A 24,495-nucleotide genomic window follows, 5' to 3' on the forward strand; every position below is an offset into this window, starting at 1 on the left:
CAACATGCTAGGTTCACTGATGAAGAAGCAATAAAAGCACAAAAATATCCTGTACAACAGGAAGATGACAACAAAAAGCGGATACGAAATTACATACTTTAGAAGAAAAAGAACCAATCCAAAAACTAAATGTCTACTCTAAGGTCTAAACTCTTTAGCACAATCATATAAATACAATTCTAAGCTTCAGAAACTATTTATTTTATTTTACAATTTATGTACACACAAAATGGAGTTAAGAAACAGCTTAAAACTAAAAATAGTCATGTTTTGTACAAACGTACGTCTTATTCCAAAAATGGAATGTCTTCCAGAAGACCTGAGTGATAATAGGAGTTATTAACCGAAACCCATGTCTTTTTTGAAAGAAGGAAACAAATTATGAGCAGATAATATGTACATAATATATCAATCTTTAAGACCATAAACATAGGGGCACGGACAACATTGTAAGAGCGAGATAGAGAACAAAGACTGGCAACGCACTTGTGTCTCCTCTGGTGCCCCCGGTGTCCACTGGCGGAGGTAATCGCTTAGATGTGGTCCGTCAGCTCGTTTGCCAGTCTTCTTGAATTATAAAAAAATAAATAAAAAAAAAACTTATAAGAAAATATAAATTTTCGTAACTTGGTAACGAAATAAATTTTATCAATAATTATAAAAATAGGGGGCCACGTTTTGGCTGAATAGAGGAAAGTTTTTCTTGAAAGCTCCTTCCTTAGCTAGATTTTAAAATTATCTACGTGCTATGAGACGGGCCTACATTCTACGATGCAGAAATGTTTCTATTGTCTTCCATGCATTTAATTTTATACACTATCACACGCAAAACAAAGATAGAAACAGTCACGTTTTGTGGGATATTAGTCTCAATTTTGCGTAAGCTGTATACAGTCTATAACAAAACGAAACATAATATTTATTGTCTACCATGCTTTTAAAAACTCTATCTGATAGAGTCTATCACATGCAAAATACAGATAAAAACAATCACGTTTTGTGGGATATTACCTTCTACACGACCTTTTTTTTGCTTACTGACGAGTGACGACGCGCGTTTCTGATGCGCTCGTCATCTGCACGTTTTCATCGCGTTTTGGCAGATATTACGTTTTTTGACGCAAAGGAAACGCGCGTTTGAATCGATACAAACCCAAGATAAACGCCAATGAAGCGCGCTTGTAACACGCGTTTGTATCGATACAGACGCAAGTTGAAACGCGCTTTACTGTGGTCAAAAGCGGCGCCGATCGATACACAACGCGACACGAATGCGATATAAACGCGATACAGACACACGATACAAGCGCGCGCTTATAGCACGACCTAGTTGCGTTCGAAAAACGTGGCGTTTGTATCGATACAAACGAACGTAAAAAAACTTCGTGTGGAAGGGCTCTTAGTCTCTATTTTGCGTATACTACCGTCTATGATAAAACGTAACATTATGTGTTACCTGGGCTTGCGGTGTAAAGGATTCGCTGAGGTACTGGCGCACCTGGCTCTTCTGTTTCTGGATCACGTGATACCGGGTGGGGTTCTCCAGAACTGTGCGCACCTGCAACAGAGAATAATGATCAATATCAATACATCAATTAATCAGTGCCTTCTTTTTGGCCTTGCCATAAACGGTATATTCGGTAATGTTTATTATGCAATTTTAAGGTGGGGGGAAGACGCACTGTTTGATTTTAAGAATAAAAAATAAGAAACGTTTATTTTGCACTCTCTCTTTTAGGGTCTCTTTTGTAAGTATAGCTATTGCACTTCATTGGTACATATCAATGTCAAAGACTTCTATTTAAATAGAATTCTTTGATCAATGTACACAATACTGCGTTCATTGCCCCTCCACTCTCCAGTTTCGCCGTGCGGTCTTGCCTCTTGAAGTTGTTTAAACTTATACTACTATTTACTAGTGGTCTGGGATTTTTTTTTAATGAAATAAGGGGGCAAACGAGCAAACGGGTCACCTGATGGAAAGCAACTTCCGTCGCCCATGGACACTCGCAGCATCAAAAGAGCTGCAAGTGCGTTGCCGGCCTTTTAAGAGAGAATAGGATAATAGTGGAGGGTAGGGAAGGGAAGGGATTAGGGGAGGGTAGGGAAGGGAATAGGGTAGGGGATTGGGCCTCCGGTAAACTCACTCACTCGGCGAAACACAGCGCAAGCGCTGTTTCACGGCGGTTTTCTGTAAGAACGTGGTATTTCTCCGGTAGAGCCGGCCCATTTGTGCCGAAGCATGGCTCTCCCACCTATATACGTGGGAGAATATACGTGGAGGCTGCAAAGGAAGATCTCCCGAAGTGATATGCTTGTTTAAATCAACCTAGTGGCCGAAGACCAGGTTGATGTAAGCAGTAAGCTGTCGTATAAAAACCGACGCACTTGGAAACTTCGATAGCGCGATGCAGTGTTGTGGTTGTACCGCCACAGTGTGATTTTATTGAATTTATTTTTTATAAAAAAGAGGGGCAAATAAAATAAGGAGGATTTTGACCATAGATTAAAAAATAGCTGTGTGGTTTACCTGTAAGACCTGTGGCGGCAGTTCGACGTGTGGCGTGATGCGCGGGACGTCGGTCGGCGTCGACTTCTTCGTCCGCTCTTCATTGTCCTTCGATACACCTCCTTGCTGGGCCTGGAACATCAACGTTATAATTTAAATAAAAAAACCGACTCCAAACAGTATTTTCTTATAAGGGAACAATCTTTGAAGTATCTCTTACACATACTCCTTCCAACAAATAATCATAAAAATAAGTTATCCGCTTACAAACTTAAAAAAAAAAAAACTTATACGATGAAAAAAAATCTTCCTTTTTTTTGAAGTCAATTATTAATATTAACGACTAAATTAATAATAATAATAGCTCCCACACCGGTTTCGGTGACGGTGGCCAGTTTCATTGAAACCATGCCAGCTACGCAGGAGTAATTTTATAGTGCCCAAGTGTGTGCGCAGTACACAAGAGCACTCTCTATTCCTTTACTCTCATAACCCAGTGGGACGGAAGACCGACACGACCGGCGAGAGATCAGGCGCAGGACCGACTTTTTACATGCCCATCCGACGCATGGATCATCTTACTTGTCAGACAATCAGGTGATCAGCCTGCACTGTCCTAACCAAACTTGGAAATAACATGTTTCCAACGAGGGAATCGAACCCACGACCTCCGAGTCAAGAGCCGCGCTCTATACCACTAGACCACGGAGGCGTTGGACTAAAATATTATAATACACATTAAGAAAATAGCTTTAGGTTAGGGGGCCTAAAGTGGCTAGAGCGTTACGATAAGCTATGAGGGTTAACGTTGATTGTGAAGCTGTTTGTAGTGTGCAACTGTGCACACAGCAAAACCGATGTCGATCATCGACGATCATGTCCTTATCTACACAATTATAATCGCTTGCATTGGTCCATATTGCAAGATGGTGAGGCTGTATTATAGCCGCCCATTCTGGGATTTATTTATATTAGGATCCAAATAAATTGTAAGTTAAAACACTAGTACAGTAAATTTTATGCAACGGACGATTTGCAAGGAATTTGTACGTGTACACTGTAAAGTGTGACTCAGACGTTTAATGCTGTAATTTAATCCCTTGTATGATTATAATTAAACTGTGAGGTAATTTTTAATAATTATTCTACTCTCGATTAAACGGCTATTTTTGACGCTGTTCCGTTCTTCGTTTGGGTTAAGAAGTCTTATTAAAACGTGATATGTTTTAATTTTATAAATCAACGAGCTTTTGCCCGCGGCTTCGCTCGCGTTAAGAAGTATTATAATATACAAACTTTCATCCCCTATTTGAACCCCTGGGGGTTGGAATTTATAAAAATTGTTTCTTAGCGGATGCCTCAGTCATAACATCTACCTGCATGCCAAATTTCAGCCCGATCCGTCCAGTGGTTTGGGCTGAGCGTTGATAGATCACTATGTCAATCAGTCAGTCACCTTTGAGTTTTATATATATATATATATATATAAATACCCGAATACGTAATGTTCATAGCGTAACATTAGGACGCATAAACAATAAAACTTTAAAGCCCTACGGTCTTTTAGGTTTAAATTGCTAGCGCGTACTTGTATGAGTACACCAACGAACTAGGTTATATGATACTAGATGCTCCGCGCGGCTTCGCCCGCGTAATTTAGGAAGGTCACGGAAACCGTACATTTTTCCGCAAAAAAAGAAACCTATGTCCTTTCACATGGTCTATTCTTCATGTGTGCCAAATAACATAAAAATTGCTCCAGTGCGTTCTAATAAGCCCTTTCAAATAATTTTCCCCGTTTCTTCCACACTTTCCCCTATTTCTTCGCTCCTATTAGCCCTAGCGTGATAAGATATAGCCTATAGCCTTTCTCAATAAGTAGGCTATCTAACACTGAAATAATTTTTCAAATCGGACCATAAGTTCCTGAGATTAGCGCGTTCAAATAAGCCATTTCAAATAATTTCTCCCGTTTTTTCCACACTTTCCTCTATTTCTTCGCTCCTATTAGTCTTAGCGCGATAAAATATAGCCTATAGCCTTTCTCGATAAATGGGCTATCTAACACTGAAATAATTTTTCAAATCAGACCTTTTCCTGTTCCAGTTCCTGAGATTAGCGCGTTCAAACAAACTCTTCCCAATTATAATATTAGTATAGATATTATATCTTAAACGTCCTTATCCAGTACTCATATGAGTACACTAAACACTGCATCCAAGGTTATATCACCTGTAAAGATTCTCTGCGCAGCTGCTCCTGTGCATGTTCTCTCATCAACTGCTGTTTCAGCTGCGTGCGAGAAGTCGGCGTTAGAGTCTTAAACGTAGGCGGGCTGAAACAATACAGACAGATTGTTAGCTATACTGAAATTACAATCTTGCGATCATGTTTAGTTAAACTATGTAGTCTTATGCTAAATTGCTAAGTACGTGGGAGAGCCATGCTTCGGCACGAATGGGCCGGCTCGACCGGAGAAGTACTACGTTCTCACAGAAAACCGTCGTGAAACAGCGCTTGCGCCGAGTGAGTGAGTTTACCGGAGGCCCAATCCCCTCCCCTACTCCCTTCCCATCCCTACCCTCCCCTGTAACCCTATTCCCTCTTAAAAGGCCGGCAACGCACTTGCAGCTCTTCTGATGCTGCGAGTGTCCATGAGCGACGGAAGTTGCTTTCCATCAGGTGACCCGTTTGCTCGTTTGTCCCCTTATTTAAAAAAAAAAGCCTACTCACATATTACGGTTTTGCTCGATCGAGCAATCACGTCGAGCAAAACCCGCGGCTCGGGCTTTCGTCTACACATTAAGCGTTGCTCGATAGTTTTACTCTAAATCGCTATATTTAATTCCATCGCGCCGGCTCGATGCGAGCCTTCGAGCTGTGAGTTTTGCGGTCCACACAGTAATTATTACTCGATTTGGAGTAAAACTATCGTCTATCGAGCAAAACCATAATATGTAAGTACTTAGCGAGTCGTGGTAGAGATGTAGAGATAACAGACCTGTCTACCATCTATCATCTTAATTCTGGACGACGCGACGTTTGGTACAACTTACACCAAAGCTGTGTGTGATCATAAGATTTATCAAAGTAGGTTTTAGGTTGGTTGAATAATCTTGGCTTTTGCTAAAAAACAGCATTTGGAGTGGTGAGAAGAGTAAATTGTTCGCAAAATTACAACTCCAAGAGAAGAGGATGCTATTTGCAAAATCTTCGACCATTATCTGTTAACTGATCTTTGTTAATAAATACAAAACATAATATTGTATCTGTAAATCATATTTCCCAGCAATAAAATAGATCTCAAACGATTTATAATTGTTATATAATCACATATAGGGACAATGTACTTAAATATGAGTCGCATAAAGTGAAAGAAGCAGACTGTATAGTTGATCTGGGTCAAGTTAAATCAAGTGCAACATGGAACGAGTTCTGCTGATTGACACAATAGAACATGTCCAGTGTCCACATAGGTGGGCCTCATATGATATATCATAGTATAGGCACAAGTATATAATATGCAAAAGGTTCTAACAAGATAGTAACTCATATCTTATATCTTTAAACGAGCAATTCTTGTATATATTTATATATAATTGGAATCTCAGGATCGGCTCCAACGATTTTCATGAAATTTAGTATATATAGGTTTCGGGGGCGATTAATCGATGTAGCTAGGAATCATTTTTTAGAAAATGTCATTTTGTTCGTGTTTTATTGAATACCGAGCAAAGCTCGGTCAAATAGGTAGTTTATTATTATAGAGGTAGATATAACATTTAATTTACCGATGTAACATTATTATATATGCACAATTTTAATAAAATATGCAAACAGTTTTAAATCCATACTAATATTATAAATCAGAAAGTGCGTCTGTCTGTCTGATACGCCCTTACCGCTAAACTGATTTTGCTAATATTCGATATGAAGACACTTTGAGACTCAGGCAAGAATAATATAAAGCCTTAAACAGCAAGAGACGATCGAACTTGATTCGGGCCGGACCACGAACATGGTGCGCTCTACATAACAGACGACCAGATAATAATGTCCGGCGAAACATGCGCCACACGATCGAACTTGGCCGATGGATCGAATAGCTTGGGCCGGATCACAAACAAGATAGATGCCTGCTGATGCAATGATGATCCTTCACTATGTTTGTGGTCCGTCCCAAGCCAAGATCTATCGTCTGTTTGCTGTTTAACCCTGGAATTACGCACGGTCGGTTCGACCCGCGTGTCGCAAGTAATAGGATATTTAGGGCGCGCGTCTCGCCAAAATCGCCGCACGCAGCCGGAATCCTCAAGTGATGCGCGAAATCTGGCTGTCCTTAGTCCTTACGATTAAACAGGCCGAGGCAAAAACTTTCCAAAAAAATAAAACATTTTGTTGTTTGTCAACAATAATGACAGTATAAAATAAATCTTACACGTGGGAGAGCCATGCTTCGGCACGAATGGGCCGGCTCGACCGGTGAAAGACCACGTTCTCACAGAAAACCAGCGTGAAACAGCACTTATGCTGTGTTTCGCCTAGTGAGTGAGTTTACCGGAGGCCCAATCCCCTACCCAATTCCCTTCTCTACCCTCCCCTATTCCCTACCCTCCCCTATTACCCAATTCCCTCTTAAAAGGCCGGCAACGCACCTGCAGCTCTTTAATTCTGCGAGTGTCCATGGGCGACGGAAGTTGCTTTCCGTCAGGTGACCCGTTTGCTCGTTTGCCCCCTTATTTCATTTAAAAAAAATCTTTTTATTCAAAGTAGGTATCATGAATAAATATATTTTGTGAAAGTCGGAAGAACTTGGAAACTATGGTGCCTACCGCCAACCGTAACCGCGCGGCGTAAGAAACTCGCACGCTGTACAAAAGCAAGCCCTTAAATACAACCAAATTTGATACAAATCATACTACGAATCATGAAAACGATCATTTTATGGGATTTTTAAATTATTTAGTTCATGATCTAAGGTACACATCATTTGCATGCATGATTTCAAATTTTCGTTTAGCGTGTAAACTTATAATATTATGCAACCTTCACTTTTTAATATAACTGCAATATTTTCTTATTAATTAGTTAAAAAAAAAGGATATATTTATCCACACTAATGCTTTCTGTAAGGAAAAGTTTGCGATTTGGCATCAACAGCCAGGTGCGCACGCGCATGCAAATAGACATTTTGATGTCACTTAACCGACTACGCGGTAGGAATAGTAATGAGTTTGCGCCTAAATTTATCCTCATCGTTACGAGCGGTCATTATTTACACAGAGTAATGAATGGGCTGTAACGCGTCCTTGTCGAACTCCTAAAAAGAACAGTAGCTTAGATCCTAACAGTGTATTAAAGGAAATTGAAACTGGCAGTCAAGAACGTAATAGTCTAAGAGCCCGTGAACCCCAGACCTACGTTATTTTATGAAAGCTGAAAGTTTCACAGCGGATGAGAGGAGCGGAGATAAGGTTACCCTGGTTGGGTAACCTTGTCTCCCCAAAGTCTTATACAGCCAACCTGTAAAATAGACTAAAGAGCCATCAACAGTGCAGCAGTGTAATGTTAGTTTTGACACATATACCACGAAATATGTGTGTCACGAGCCCATTGTGACGTGCGGCATTCACATTAGCCGGCCACAGCTAAATAATACTTTATTAGTACGTGGCATTGGCGACATGATCAGTAGCACCAACCACCATAACGGCTCACGAATTTGACCCATGTGTGTCGGCTCGGGTATAACTATAGCTTCAAGTATGCTACTGCAATTCTTTATTTATATAATATTATGAAGCTCAACAGTTTCTTTACTTTGTTTGTTTAAACGCGCTTATCTCAGGAACTGGTTCAAATTAAAAAAAAAATCCTCTTGGTTAGTCCATTTATCGAGGAAGGCTACCAGGAATCACAATATCATGACATTTAAAAAATTGAAAGGCTCTGGTGCGACTTGTGACAGGTTTGCACGATGTGGACGATTGCTGGTGGAGTTGCGGTTGGTTCTATCGTACCCGCAAGCTTACCATAATGGAGCACCATGGGGTTTTAGTAGGTAGACCCTATGCCAGGGGAGTCCTACGTACTCCGTCCGATATCCCCAATCCGCCGGGGATGCACAAAGCATTTCCGCGGCTCTGGTGCGACTATAACTTTAGTGAAGGAGTTGGGGCATCGCAATTTTATCCTGAGATGACTTTGCTCTATATTTTTTTTTCTTATTCTGCCTCGTATCGCTGAGTGTGCTGTGAGTTGGAAACATATAATAATAGTTGTGACGTATAAAGCTTACTAGCTATTTGACCGAGCTTAGCTCGGTATTAGATAAAACACGAATAAAATGACATTTTCTAAAAATGATTCCTAGGTAGATCGATTTATCGCCCCCGAAACCCCCTATATACTAAATTTCATGAAAATCGTTGGAGCCGATTCCGAGATTCCAATTATATATATATATACAAGAATTGCTCGTTTAAAGATATAAGATAAAATGTCATATTATGTAATATTTGCATATTTCTATAGCTGGTCCTTGGTAGACCTGTGTTAACGTGTTGGTCACGAGAGGTGCTCTGATGAAAATCTCAAACACTGCTAGTTTCGCGTCATATAAGCAAAAAATGTATGTTTTATATTATCAGTGCTAGATGACTTCAATATTGGATGTGATAATCATACTCGTAAATCTTAAAACGTATAATCCAATTTATAAACAGGTAGCTACAGCTAAATAAGCAATTGGCGCGGTGACAGATGGAACTAAAAGTTTTCATTTATGGCAACATTATATAGTACAATAACCTGTCAACACTTGTACATATTGTGTCAAACAAGTGTCAAAAGTGCGTTCAGGAGTAGCGTAGGGTTGCCTATAATAAAAGAAAAGTGTCCTCATTTTAAACGCACTAACCACCTAAAACGCACTCTTTTGCCAAGCTAGACATCTATTTGCACTGCAAATAGATGTCCAGCTTGGCAAAAGAGTTTAGTTAGAGAATTTTGCGGCGGGGCTAAAATGGTCACATTTAGCAATGCCTCTCAATCAATTCAGTCAAAACTGTCAAACTGACAAATGTCAAATTAGTACGAATTCCTAGACATGAATTGCTAGCATCATAATATGATTCTCCAAAACGACCATTTTAGCCCCGCCGTTGATCTAACAAAATTACGTGATGTTTTCAAGAATTTTTAATACAAAGATATGAAAAGTAGAAGTTCAATGAGAGATGATTTTTCACAGGATTTGTGAGTTGAAATCCGTCATTGCATAACGTGGTAAAACTGTCGTAATTAGCGGAGTCACTCGTGTGCTCAGTGCTGATGAGCGTGGGAAATGAGAAGTAGCGTAGGTATGTAAATCACATCACATCTGCAGCTAAACATCATCTATAATATATTATGTAGTGTAGTTACTAACATTATAAAATAACTAGCTATTTGACCGAGCTTCGCTCGGTATTCGATGAACCACGAATAAAATGACATTTTCTAAAAATGATTCCTAGCTAGATCGATTTATCGCCCCCGAAACCCCCTATATACTAAATTCCGAGATTCCAATTATATACAGTGTGTAACAAAAATAAGTGATAATACTTTAGGGTGTGTACGTGTTCCTTGTAGAGAGTTCACTCTGAAAGTAGCAGCTCTGAAAGACGAAATTTTTTTTTCCACTTTTGTATGGGCAAGGGCCCGAGCGTCACGAGTTTCCCCATACAAAAGTGAAAAAAAAAATTGGTCTTTCAGCGCTGCTACTTTCACAGTGAACTGTCTACAAGGAACACGTACACACCCTAAAGTATTATCACTTATTTTTGTTACACCCTGTATATATATATATATATATATATATATATATATATATATATATATATATATATATATATATATATATATATATATATATATATATATATATATATATATATATATATATATCTATCTATGGGCGTCTTTTGGCATTTACAATTGGTTTGCCACTTAAGTAACTCCCAAATTATGTCATAATAATTATGCTCTACATGAAAAATTTTAAGACTCAAAATTTAAACAACCTACATAAATCGACATATCACAACCCAGTAATCTGACGAGACAGTATTTTTCCCTTGGCGATAAGATATAGACGCCAATATCGGCAATAAACGAACGTACTGACGGACGGTAGGATTCAAATGTGCTAATCCGCTATTAGATTGTGGGCTGTAAATATTTTGATTTGATTTTACGTGCAGATTAAATAATTTGAAAAATAAGATAGATATCATATTTAAAAAGCATTCTAAAGCTGCAGCATCACCTGGATTCTATAGGAGCCGAGCTCCATATGAACCAAAGTGGAAGTTTCATGTTTGGACTCATATTGACGGCCTCATCCAAAAGGACATTCCTATATGGTATTCATTGGGATAAAATATTATGATCCTGTTCTATCAACAGAACAGAATTATGCTGCACTGTAACCAACACAAGTTTGAAAAGCATGAATTAAAATTAAATTAAGAAATTTAAAAAAAAAACCCGCCAAACAACTTTAAAAAGTAATGAAATAATATATTTTACTGACTTTAAGTTTAAATAATTCCTAAGTGTAAAGTGATATTTTAGTCCATAATTGTTGTCACTGTGTGTCGGGGGACCGCCATAAGTGTATTTTGCATTTTGTATCGCCATGTCACTGATTGCCTCGATTTGGTTCGCTGTGAACTGACCCTTAAACTATCTACATGACGGGCCCCCGACACACCTTGACAACAATTATGGACTAAAATATCACTTTACACTTAGGAATTATTTAAACTTAAAGTCAGTAAAATATATTATTTCATTACTTTTTAAAGTTGTTTGGCGGGGGTTTTTTTAAATTTCTTAATTTAATGAGTTTTGACATGTTTAGTTGGCCTCAACTGTGATGAACACTGTCCAGGAAAAGAGGGTATACTCAGGCCTTTGCGTCCGTTGTGGATGGTTTATATGGTTTTCTCCGAGCTTAGTAACCACACTGTGGTGTTTAAGACATGTACTTAAGACCTGAAAATGTCTCACACATATTATTTCAAACCTAACACTAATAATATAACCTAACCTACTTGTAATAGCTCATTCATTACCCGGCAGTTCCCACCACGAGGACTTTGCTTTAAAGTTCTATGAGAATCATCCTAATATCGTTAGCAATAAGGTTCTATCACAGGTAAAACAATCGTGAACAGTGTAACTCTCACACGATTCGCCGTGCCCTTGGCCATCGGAAGAGCGTCGTTTGACGCGTGGATGGAAGGCCGGTGCAAATGAACGACCTGCATTGTCCACACTACGCACGTCGCGTCACGGATCTTATGACTGTTACGTACAAATTTGAGGTAGGTATATAGATAGAGCTATAGGTTTAGTTTCCAACACAGCCGAAGCCGAGTCTGTTATTGTCAGAAACTCCAAAACTGCTCCGAGTGGAGTCTACAACTTAAGTCTTTTCCATAAAGTTAATATACTTACCTAGCGGAATAGAGAAACAGGCCTGAGCAAGAGAGATGTCACTATCAGTAACACTGCGTGGTAAAAAGAGACGTGTGATACATGACAGCAGCACTCTTTCTTTGACGTCCAGTCGGCACGTGCCGCACGTTGACAATTTAATCTCATAGAAATCATGTTCAATCATGCTTGTGTAAGTGTCTACGTACACATATTTTGACACACAGATGAAACCAATTTCGGTTACGCTTGACAGCTCGAGATTGTTGCTCTATTCCGCTAGGTATATTAACTTTATGGTCTTTACAGATGTTAATTTTCGAGAGCTTTTCCTGTGATGCGAGTTGTCACTTGTCACCCGCGCGGATGATCTGCATGCGGTTGACAACACGCTCCTGGCCGCACGCGTGTTGCTAGCATGACAGGAAAAACATATTATATGAAATGATAGGATGCGGACAACTTTCACGGTGAACAGATCCTAGCATGGGCATGACATGAAAAACGCCCTAAAATATTATAATGTAGAAATAATTACTGGGTGATAATTTCGGCCAATAGTTCAATTTCGGCGTTAGATGGAAATTAATTTGCAGATTAAGCCGTGATTTTGGTCGAAGCTGAAGACTATTACCTAATCGGTTATCACCATAAGCCAACCACTCAACACAACGAAATTAAAAATATTTTAAAACTGATAGTGGAAATTGCATTCCTTTGAAATTGTTGAGCAAACGAAGAATTATCTCATTATTCATACATCATGCTATCTTATATGTCTTTCTTTATCTATCAAAATGTAGACTGTCTGACTGACATACTTATCCAAACTTGAAATTTGCATCGCAATACACGATAATGGTACTTTACTTTTACTCCAGTTCGAAGGAAATTAGTTACGAATAATAAAAACTAGTGTCAAAAATTTTTTCTAGCCGGCTCGATTCGAGCCTTCAAACTGGCTCGATGCGAGCCTTCGAACTGTGAGTTTTGCGGTCCACACGGTGGTTTTTGCTCGATTTCGGGTAAAACTATCGAGCAAAACCGTATGTGAGTACTTAGCATAAGGAATTAACTAACGGAAGCTACGAATCTTTTATACTAAAAATATGAAATAAAACAAACGCTTTAGTGAAATCACTCCGTTTGATGCTTTCGTTTCCTTTGAGTTTTGTCAGCAATATTGAATACACTTCAGACGCTTTCTTTTACTACACTTTGAGAGATGCATGAAGGACCGGTCTGATTGAACAGCCTTTAGGTACGCATCTCGTGGGACTTTTAATGCCTGAAAATGCGTGCTCGAATACCAAATGAAGGACAAAAATTAACAAAAAGGTTCTGAAATTAGCTTTTATTTATATCTTGACTTAACCCATCAACTCCCAAGTTCCGCATAACAATTAATAATCTATAATATGCGTCTGTATCGAGGTATAATTTTCGTACAATCGACTTCATCACTTTTCTTTTCATGTTCAGTTCAGTAGAACACAACTGATACATCATAGCTACTAGCTATGTTTTACCGTCTTGACCGAGTTAGCTGCCATCGAACAAAAACAGAAGGTCGACCAACAATACGTGCTTCTGTCGAGCAAGTAGGTCTTCACTGAATAACTTAATATATTAAAATGTATTGAAGTGAACAACTATTGGCAATAGACATTATCTTCATGTATAAAATATGCAAACCTCGATACCTAGAATAAATACAGTTTCTATCTTCAGATTATATGAAATAGCAAAATAGTATTCTCATATCAATAAGTAATATTAGGTACCTTCTGGTCAATCAGAGCGCGTTACAATACCAAAAATGCATCAAAACTTTATCGAACATTAGAATTGATTGTTTCTCATTTGACGACCTCTGTGGCTTAATTGGTTGAGTGTGTGGCAGCTCAAGCCGGGATTCGCGGGTTCGAATCCCGCCGACGGAACAAATAGTTTTCAATGTTCCCGGGTCTGGATGTGTATTAAATATGTGTATCATATAATAAAAATCTTAAATATATGCATAGTATAAAAGTATTAAATATATTTCTGTTGTCTGGTACCTGTAACACAAGTCCTTTAGGTACTTAGCACGGGGCCAGACTGACGTGGTGTGAAGCGTCCATAGATATTATTATTATTATTATTATGATAGCCCTAAATCACTATCCTCTCAAAACTTGTAAGAAACAGTGACAAGTGCGTAGAACCAATTTTGTCATTCAAGGTCCAAGATTAAAGGCATCTTTGAGAGTCCTTATCTCAAAAATGTACAGTTTAATTAGGCTCGCGTGTAGCTCCTTGTCACACGAAATAATTAAGAATACAATTGGTATGAATTGTCCATGAGAAATATTTGACCCAGTGAGTCAGTACTCAGTGGTATGCCGAATGTTTTGATGCTATTAAATAATCAACTCCGTTCCGAGAAATCGTCTTGGATAGACGAAGCTATTACAGCCGCGGTCAACGATTTTTTGCAACCGATTGTTTCAGAAAAACTTCAACAAGGTAGTAGGTAAAGGTAAGGTACAAGGTTCGTTTGCAAATTGGAAACTATGATTCTGTATCGAAGACCAAGAAGAACAAGATTTAAGTGAATACACGTTGACATCGTATAAACGAATTTACAAAGGAATTGAAAAACTATGGCAGGTTAAATAAAATTTTAAGAAACCTCTGTGGGGAAATAGTAAAAAATGGAAGGTTCCGATAGCCTAAGCTTTAAAGGCAGCATCTACCAATCAATCTGGCCCGACCGAACGTCGCAACGCAACAGCCAGCTCTGTCCATTGGGAGAACAAAAAACCAAATCATCGCTTAAACACCGAAATCATTGAAACATCAAATAGTTACATAATTCGTGACATTGGCTGCTGATTGTCGCCGCATCATCAGCGTAATGACAGGAAACCTGCGTTTCCGCGTGAACACAACAGTCACCGTCGCCGATACCATCATTACTGACCATCGTTATTACGATGATGATTATGAATAATCTCTGATTAAACGATACGATCGGACGCGGAAGAGTCCCAGCGGTTCCCATAATCATTTGCGATTCTTTTGACCTTCTTATTATTGAGCGATGAAATGGCTGAAACGCATGTATTGTTAGGCGACTTCTAATACGAGTCATTGCGAACGTGTTGAGTATAGCAAGCACGGTGAGTGGTGACTATCGTGACTCAACGTGGAGAGGTACTCAACTAGGCACGCAGCCTACTATTGGAGGAAGGAGGGATTGATTGTTATGCATCAAAAACTAAAGGACTTCTTTAAGTCTGGATTCTGAATACTGCTTGAGTAGCGCAGGTACAGCTACGCAAGCTGTTTTTTCAGCTTCTATGTATAGTAAAAAGATGGCTTCACGTAAATAATCCTGAAAGTAACATAACTTCAGACGGAACACCAACTCTTTGAGGGGAGCTCCACAAAACTGAGTCACGTAGCGTAATCGTAGTAAGCAATTAGCCGTGAATGGGAGTGAGGATGAATGAAAAAGCCAAGTGCTGATTGTATGCAAATACAACGACGTGACAAGGCGGTAATAACCCTCGTCCGCCGATGGGAGATAACGTTGCACCATTACTTGGTTTTAACTGCCCCGTGCATCGGGAAGGAAGCTTTGAGCGTCCATCATCATCACCTATGGTTCTTATGCCTTTTTTGCGCTAAGGAAATCCTTTTAAGCATCTTGCGAGGGATGGGTTCTTACCCGCAAGTACATTTTAGGGCAGAAGATCATCCAAACTTAATGTCTTTTGAATATGGTCTCATGGGTTCGATTCTCGTAATAATAATACCTCCCACACCGATTTCGGTGACGGTGGCCGGTTTCATTGAAACCACGCCAGCTACGCAGGAGTAATTTTATAGTGCCCAAGTGTGTGCACAGTACACAAGAGCACTCTCTATTCTTTTACTCTCATAACCCAGTGGGACGGAAGACCGACACGACCGGCGAGAGATCAGGCACAGGACCGACTTTTTAGATGCCCATCCGACGCATGGATCATCTTACTTGTCAGACAATCAGGTGATCAGCCTGCATTGTCCTAACCAAACTTGGAAATAACATGTTTTCCGCGTTGAATCGAACCCACGACCTCCGAGTCAACAGCCACGCTCTATACCACTAGACCACGGAGGTGTCAAAAATTCTCGTGATGGAACAACAAACACATAATATTGTATTGTATCCGAGTTTATGCAGGCTGATCACCTAATTGTCTGATTGACAAGATGATCCATGCGTCAAACGGGCATGTGAAAATGTGGCTTGCGTCTAGTTATGCTGTGTAGTTTTGCGTATTGCGCACAATTATTATATTATCATAATCACTAAAAAATTTACCTGTAAATAAATATAATACACTTATCTAGTAAATAAATATTGAGGAAAATGTTACAACTGAAATTTAAACTTTCATATTGCCAATTAGACTTAGATACGCAATAAGGACGACGATGCAAATTACTATAGAAATGGGGTGAATTAATTATACTGAATATATAATATTACGTATTTATACAATTTCGGCGAAAATTATTTTGACGTGAGATAAGACTGAACAATGCATTATTAACAAGTTTATTGAACTTTTAATTGTATTTTCAGACATACAAACGACAAGAAATTAGGTAACGAAAACGTACGATTAAAAAAATAACTTCAATATTCTGAAAATTTTATGTGAGAGCATAATACTGTAGTCATTTTATAAATAACTGCTATATTAACATTAGCATATATACATTAAAGTACCTGGATGACCGAGCTTTGCTCGGTATGGCAACACGGTACGGGTTGTTGCCAACCGTACACTCATTGACTTCGTGTTACTTAATAACGCCATCTGCTGGTCTTTAAAACAATTAGTTGCTAACACAATAGTATTATTATTCGCCAACAGATGTCAGGAAGAGTCATATTTTTCAGTTTATCGATTATCGATAAAACACGAATAGCTAGCTAGATCGATTTATCGTCCCCGAAATATATATATATATATATATATATATATATATATATATATATATATATATATATATATATATATATATATATATATATATATATTGTGATCAGACTCGTTAATTTAATTTAGATATGAATTAAAATGGACGAATATTACGAAAGGTCGTAGCAGAGGGCGCTACTTGCACATACAGTAAACAATTCGACCGAAATCCGACATGTCATAATATCGGAATATTCACATAAAGGTTGTCAAACGTCGAACAAAACTGTTTACTGTCTGTGCTGATATTTTATTTCATCCGGACTGCAGCTAAATTATATCGAAAGTGTTTCAAATTAAAAAAGCAGAATTTAAGACAAGACAGAATACTCACTCTTTCTTATTGTTGACTACAATGACTAGCTTCACTTTCCGAGGGCCCTTGGTCATTTTGCAGATGTCCTTGCACTCCTCCGCAGGGCCCTTGGTCACGATTTTGAACAGGGGAATGTTTCTTTTTATATTACACTAGAGCCGGATGGCTTTGTCCATAGTCACCTCACGCACATCTTCCCTCAACTCAGTCCAGTTCGTCCGAGGCACATTTTATTCAATAAATACTCGTAATACATCACTGAATAATACTGATAGGTTCACTTTCACTGTTTTATCACTCGCCGGCGTCCTACAATGGGTATTTAGTCAAATTGCCTTCGATATTTTCGACAGCGTAGTTAGATAGGCTTCGTAAACGCTGTCACTTAGCGACGCACCACTTCCAACTGCGCTGTTGAAATTATTACAAGTCTAAGTGTCTTGATAGTTTATCGAAGATTTAGCGGATAAGGCCAAACATAATAAAGGATTACGCGATTTAATCAATGCATTCGTAATTACAGATAGACACCGTTCACGTGTGCGACTTAGGACGGGAAAAGTTTCGTGATTCTACGATTATGTAACGTTACGTAAGACGAGCGAGCCTAGCGACAGTTTTTATCGAAATGGCACGATTCAGCGCATCGGAATCACGTCGAGATTTACAGATGATGTATTATGATGAATGACAGCCTAGCGAGATAGCTCGTATCAAATATTTAAGCAACGTCAAGGCGGCTGGAATTTTTGTTGTTAAACACAATATTAAGTAGAGTAATTATTTCGTCAGTGAGCAAACCTTTCGTTTGGTGTTTGTGTAAAATATTATGTTGGCTGATGGGACGCGGTTATCGCCGTCGACGTGGCACGTTTCATGTCATACTGAATGTTTCAGCACAGATTTTACAGGTTTATTTTGCCGTTTCTATGTGAATATTTCAACTTTATCCTGTCACGCTGAACTTATTGTTAAATGGAGGTGCTGTAACTTATACCTCCATTCTTTTGCTTAAATTCAATATTGTTGCAGCTTAGTTCCTTGTTGTATCGAGTCTGGATACAACAAGGAACGAAGTGAGATTGAGGTTTCATGGCACACTAAGAAACGAACTGTACCAAACTAGAAACGAAGCTGCACTAAACTTGCATAAAATAGAATTTGGGTACTACATCGAACTCCAAAATTTTAGAACTCTACTACTGAAGTAAGAATCTTGTTAAAACGCCGAACTCTACCTTTTGATTTTCCTTTGTCGGTTCTAGCTACTTTAAACCTAAACCATGTCGATACTCGATGGATATGATAAAAAGGCTGATCAAAATGATAATTACGTTGAATCACGCCGTAAACACGGTCTAGGTTCTGAGAACCGCGATTACAAGAACCCTCGTGTACGAGACACCTCATTAGAATGCAGTGTCAGAACTAAATTACAGAATTTAACTCAATTTATTTTAACCTGAATATAAACAAATAAATGAAATTTGGCCAACTAAAAAGTGATGAAAATGACTTGTGAAGTGATAGCCAGTACAGTACAGCCACACGATGTAGAGATGCAGGGAAAAAGTCGCCGAAACGGGGCAAAATGAAGAGTGCTTCATGTTGTGTAGTGACACAAAAGCAATAAATTGGCAAATATCAAATAGTGCAATACTGCTACACATTTTTGTATCGCCTTTGCGACTCATTCTGAATTGAACCGAAAGTAAAGATGCTGTTGCTCTAGGTACTTTCGTAAAAAAAAAGAAAAGGTACTATCGGAGCAAGTCATAAAAGAGGGAGAAAAATACATTACTTCTCTTTCATGCCCAGCATCCTCGGTGACGCAATAGTGGAATAAATAGTTAAATTTCGCTGCAGATAACGTGTAATGAGGAAACTGCGAGATCTCCTTAATGCCGGTTAAATCTACTTAAATAACTTTACGAGTTTTATCTCTTAAACATTTTGTTTCATATTTTACAACTAAAATAAAAGACGTAGCTTATGACTTATGGGGCATATTATGTGTATATACAGTGTGTAACAAAAATAAGTGATAATACTGTAGGGTGTGTACGTGTTCCTTGTAGAGAGTTCACTGTGAAAGTAGCAGCGCTGAAAGACAAAAAAAAAATTCACTTTTGTATGGGCAAAGGCTTGAGCGTCACGAGTTTCCCCATACAAAAGTAAAAAAAAATATTTTTGTTACACCCTGTATATGTATATAATCACTTTCCTCCTAATCTTAAACTTTCCCTGGACTACCACGAATATTTCAAGAATACTAATAGCCAAATCGGTATTGCACAAAAATATCAGAATAAAGATAAACGAAAACGACATATAGCTTCAGAAAATTCGGTCGGTCGAAAAGAAAGCAATATATATATATATATATATATATATATATATATATATATATATATATATATATATATATATATATATATATATATATATATATATATATATATATATATATATAACAATAATAATATATAATAATATCTATCGACGCTTCACACCACGTCAGTCTGGCCCCGTGGTAAGTACCTGAAGGACTTGTGTTACAGGTACCAGACAACGGATATATATTTAATACTTTTTATACTATACATATATTTAAGATTTTTATTATATCATACACATATTTAATACACATCCATGACCCAGGAACTTTGAAAAACTTTTTGTTCCGTCGGCGGGGTTCGAACCCGCGACCCCCGGCTTGAGCTACCAACGCGCTCACCACTAAGCCACAGAGGTCGTCAAATAGATACACAAAATAGATACATTTTTACGATTACGATTTTCTAATACATTTGTCAGAAATTTTGGTTTAGTTGTAGCTATCGATAGTGTATATCTACAAGGCCACATTGGGGGATTGAGGTATGTCCATTGATATAAGTATCGTATCAATCAAAGCGATACCATCTAGGCTGAGATAAATTATGACGTGTAGATTGTATTGAGCACGTCGATATTCGATAGTGGCACATTTGCCACTGTTACAGATACAAGAAAGAAAGAAACTAACAACACTTAGTACTTGGTCCACTTGTATTAAAAAAACTTCCACAGTGAAGTAAAGAATCGGTCAAGTGCGAGTCAGACTCGCGCACGTAGGGTTCCGTACCGTTATAGAGCGAAATTTGGCAAAAAATTGTTAAATATTTATTTTATTTTAATTTTATTATTAATTATTAAAATACAATTATAATTAAGGATTTTGTGAGTATTTCAAGTGCCTACCTGTTATCGTTATTGATTACGAGCAAATAAGACCAAAAAAATCACGTTTGTTGTATGGGAAAACTAAATATTAATTTTATTTTGTTTTTAGTATTTGTTGTTATAGCGGCAACCAAAATATACACAATCTGTAAAAATTTCAGAACCCTAGCTATAGTGGTTCTTGAGTTAGAGACAGACAGACAGACAGAGTCACGGACAGACTTCGCTGTCGACAACGAAGTCTCAGTAATAGGCTCCCGTTTTAACTCTTTGGGTACTGAACCCTAAAAACCAAATGAATAGTCACTAGCGCTACGTTATGACAAATCCAAATTTTTGATTGCTAACTACCCAAGTTGTTGAAGGACCCTACCAGCAAAGCAATTTTTAAAGACTTTAACTTAGTTATGTAATATTTATCTCTAAGTTGGCTATTTTGTAGCTTTCTACCTATTTTTTAATAGAGTACTTTTAAAATATGCTTTTATAATAACGGAAACGTGTATAATAATTAATATCGCATGATCTAATCAAACGATATCGTTTTAATTATTATCTAACGATCTACTGCGACAAACCATTCACTAGATAATTCACAATGTGGGTCATGCTGCATATATCCAAACGCTACACTAATTTTTTTTTTATGAAATAAGGGGGCAAACGAGCAAACGGGTCACCTGATGGAAAGCTACTTCCGTCGCTCATGGACACTCGCAGCATCAGAAGAGCTGCAGGTGCGTTGCCGGCCTTTAAAGAGGGAATAGGGTAATAGGGGAGGGAAGGGAAGGGAAAAAAATAGGGGAGGGTAGGGAAGGGAAGAGAAGGAAATAGGGGAGGGTAGGGAAAGGAATTGGGCCTCCGGTAAACTCACTCACTCGGCGAAACACAGCGCAAGCGCTGTTTCAGGCCGGTTTTCTGTGAAAACGTGGTATTCCTCCGGTCGAGCCGGCCCATTCATGCCAAAGCATGGCTCTCCCATATTGAATGACTTTAATTGCAATAAATAAGATACATTTTATTAAATAATAATAAAATACATTTTATTTCCACTAGAAGTTTAAATTTAAGTGCTTACTTTTTATTTAACTTATTGATATTATGAACTTCACACAAAACAGACGATAGGTAATTTGTCGTTCAGCGTTCTACATGTCTCCCTAAAAAAAATAGAATATACTCGTAAAAAATATTTGATGCAGAAAGTTTCTATAGTCAAGACAATTTAAGGTGGCACCAGCGGTCATTGACCTTTCTAGTCTAGGAGTTATGTGAAAAATACTCGCACTGCATTCTGTTAACTTAAGAATAAAATTGAATTCTTGTAAAGAAACAGACTATTATAGTTAGTTTCATCGAAAAACGTATTGGTTACCTATTCGTATACTAATCTCCTACTATTTATGAGTTTGAACTTTGAAGTGATAAGATTCATACTGTGTTCACTTCGTGTATGCAATATACGATATCATCCTTAGACTAGAAACATCTGTCACTTCATTGCCAATCGCGATTTGTATAGAAACTAACAAGTTTTTTGACAGGGAGTCAATGACCGCTACAGACAGAATTCCGCGATTTGAGATTAATGATATTTCTGGGGATAGCCCGTAAAGGGGTACGAAGATTTTGGCCGACCTACTTTCGCTAAATATGTTTTTTCGCGTTCACGAATATTTTTTTCAAAAATGGATATCTAACATCAATACAAACAAAAAATAATCTTAGACAAAACCACGTAAAGAGTCACATTTCGAAGATATGAGCTGCTAAAGTTTTACCAATTTAAGATATTGCAACTTTGGCAGCTCGTATCTTCGAAATGTGACTCTTTACGTGGTTTTGTCCAAGATTATATTTTGTTTGTATTGATGTTAGCTATCCATTTTTGAAAAAAATATTCGTGAACGCGAAAAAACATATTTAGCGGACGGTAGGTCAGCCAGGCTCCATACAAAAATCTTCATACCCCTTTCTTTAGCATTACAAATTACAATATATTTTAATGGCACTAAAGTTGTTTACTTTAAGAAACATCTTGTAACACGCACTGTTCCAATTATATAAAAAATCGCATGGGGTAAAATAAACCTAGGCTCAGAAGTTTAAAGAGAAGAGAAAGTATATTACGACACATAATTTTTAATTTTATCGAATCATCGTATATAATAATAATAATAGCTCCCACACCGGTTTCGGTGACGGTGGCCGGTTTCATTGAAACCAGGCCAGCTACGCAGGAGTAATTTATAGTGTCCAAGTGTGTGCGCAGTACACACGAGCACTCTCTATTCCTTTACTCTCATAACCCAGTGGGACGGACGACCGACACGACTGGCGAGAGATCAGGCGCAGGACCGACTTTTTACATGCCCATCCGACGCATGAATCATCTTACTTATCAGACAATCAGGTGATCAGCCTGCATTGCCCTAACCAAACTTGGAAATAACATATTTCCAACGCGGGAATCGAATCCACAACCTCCGAGTCAAGAGCCGCGCTCTATACCACTAGACCACGGAGGCGTTCACTCTCTCATCGTATATAATATTGACGCATCAAGAAATAATTAACATAGAATTTTATAACATTATACATTCAATGCTAGATTCCTTACTATATAATTTATATATTATATTTGTGTACAAACAAAAAACATAAATAGCTGTTGATAATAGTGTAAAAATCCGCCTCCCAAAATACTTGAACATGTAATACTTCAAGTATTTTAGGAAAAGATATGTAGATTAGAATGACGGATTGAGAGTCAGTTTTGGATATTGTATTATCAGATCTAATGCTACATAATATTTAGCTTTGGAGCTAGGTTTTGACTAGGCACAATGTATTCTATTTTAAGGGTTCCGTACCCAAAGAGTAAAGAAAATATATTACCAAGATATCGATGCTGTCCATCTGTCTGTCTGTCTCCAGGCTATATCTCAAGAACCGCTATAGTTAGACTTCTGAATTTTTTTCTTTCGTGTAAAAGGACTTGACTGAACTATAGAGGCTCAGAAACTTTAAACCTATTTTAGAACTAATGTTTAATACATTTTGGTCGCGTTACGTCAAACCCAGCTGACAGATCACGATTAACATTGAATTGACATAATATTCGACCAAATAACGTTGGTCCGTCAATTGCATAGGAATCAACTTCCTCGATGGTACAACCAATTAGATGCACAATATACCTAAGTGATCCTAAACAGAAGACGAGGCGCAAAATAACGTTTTTAATATTATATTATGTGACTTGGTAACTTTTTCCCTTTTTTGGCTCTTTCAGACAGTTTTTGTAACTGAGTGACATAGAAATAAAACATGTAAAACAATGAAATCAGTGTAAAGAGACTGAAATGTGTACCGTGGTGTTGTGATAAAGCATTGCAAATAATTGATAAGATTGCATCAAAAATGTCGGACAAACTCACTTGACCTACTGAAAATGTGTTCCATTTTTATGCTAATAACTTAGTAAGATAATATTGTTTATTACATTATTTGTACCCCGATTCTGCTCTTTAGTAAAACTTACCTCGATCGTTGGAATCGCGGACACAATAGATTTTCAATTGTTATGCGACAGTCGGGTGCCGCTTGGGGATTGATGAGTTAAACCAGGGGTTCCCAAACTTATTTTGTCTACCGCCCACTTTAAGAACAAATTATTTTTGAACGCCCCCATTGGTTTACCAATGTTTTTATCTTTATTTAAATTAAGGGGTTTTTGCCGTAAGTTTTATAAAAATAAATACAAAATGCAAAATTAGCCGTTTTCAAACCATATTTTTACTATTTCCACTGACTTCATAATGTGCATTCCCGAATTTTCTACTATCCAGGATGTCTGTTTAACGAATTATATTCTAAGAAGTCGCCTCCAAAACTTGCTATCCAAAAATGCATATCCAGATGAAATTAAATTATAA

The 24,495-nt window shown here is 37.9% G+C and overlaps 1 protein-coding gene across 5 annotated transcripts in view; it reads right to left on the reverse strand.

The window, feature by feature from the left end:
• LOC121736508 (transcription factor EB) overlaps positions 1 to 24,495 on the reverse strand; it is a 127,742-nt gene that overhangs the window by 13,292 nt on the left and 89,955 nt on the right. For 2 of the 5 annotated variants that reach the window (XR_006037031.1, XM_042127741.1), the window contains exons 2-5: positions 4,742 to 4,844; positions 2,531 to 2,641; positions 1,457 to 1,558; positions 487 to 567 (exon numbers count right to left, since the gene is read on the reverse strand). Coding sequence is in view for 4 of the 5 variants with exons in the window: in XM_042127741.1 (XP_041983675.1) it covers positions 487 to 567; positions 1,457 to 1,558; positions 2,531 to 2,641; positions 4,742 to 4,844 (397 nt within the window). In the remaining variant the exon portion in view is untranslated. Of the gene's footprint in view, positions 1 to 486; positions 568 to 1,456; positions 1,559 to 2,530; positions 2,642 to 4,741; positions 4,845 to 17,350; positions 17,642 to 24,495 lie in introns of all 5 variants that reach the window. The other 3 variants (XM_042127744.1, XM_042127742.1, XM_042127743.1) reach the window with 3 other exon arrangements.

Source organism: Aricia agestis, chromosome 19, assembly GCF_905147365.1.
Source record: "Aricia agestis chromosome 19, ilAriAges1.1, whole genome shotgun sequence".
Lineage (NCBI taxonomy): Eukaryota > Metazoa > Arthropoda > Insecta > Lepidoptera > Lycaenidae > Aricia > Aricia agestis.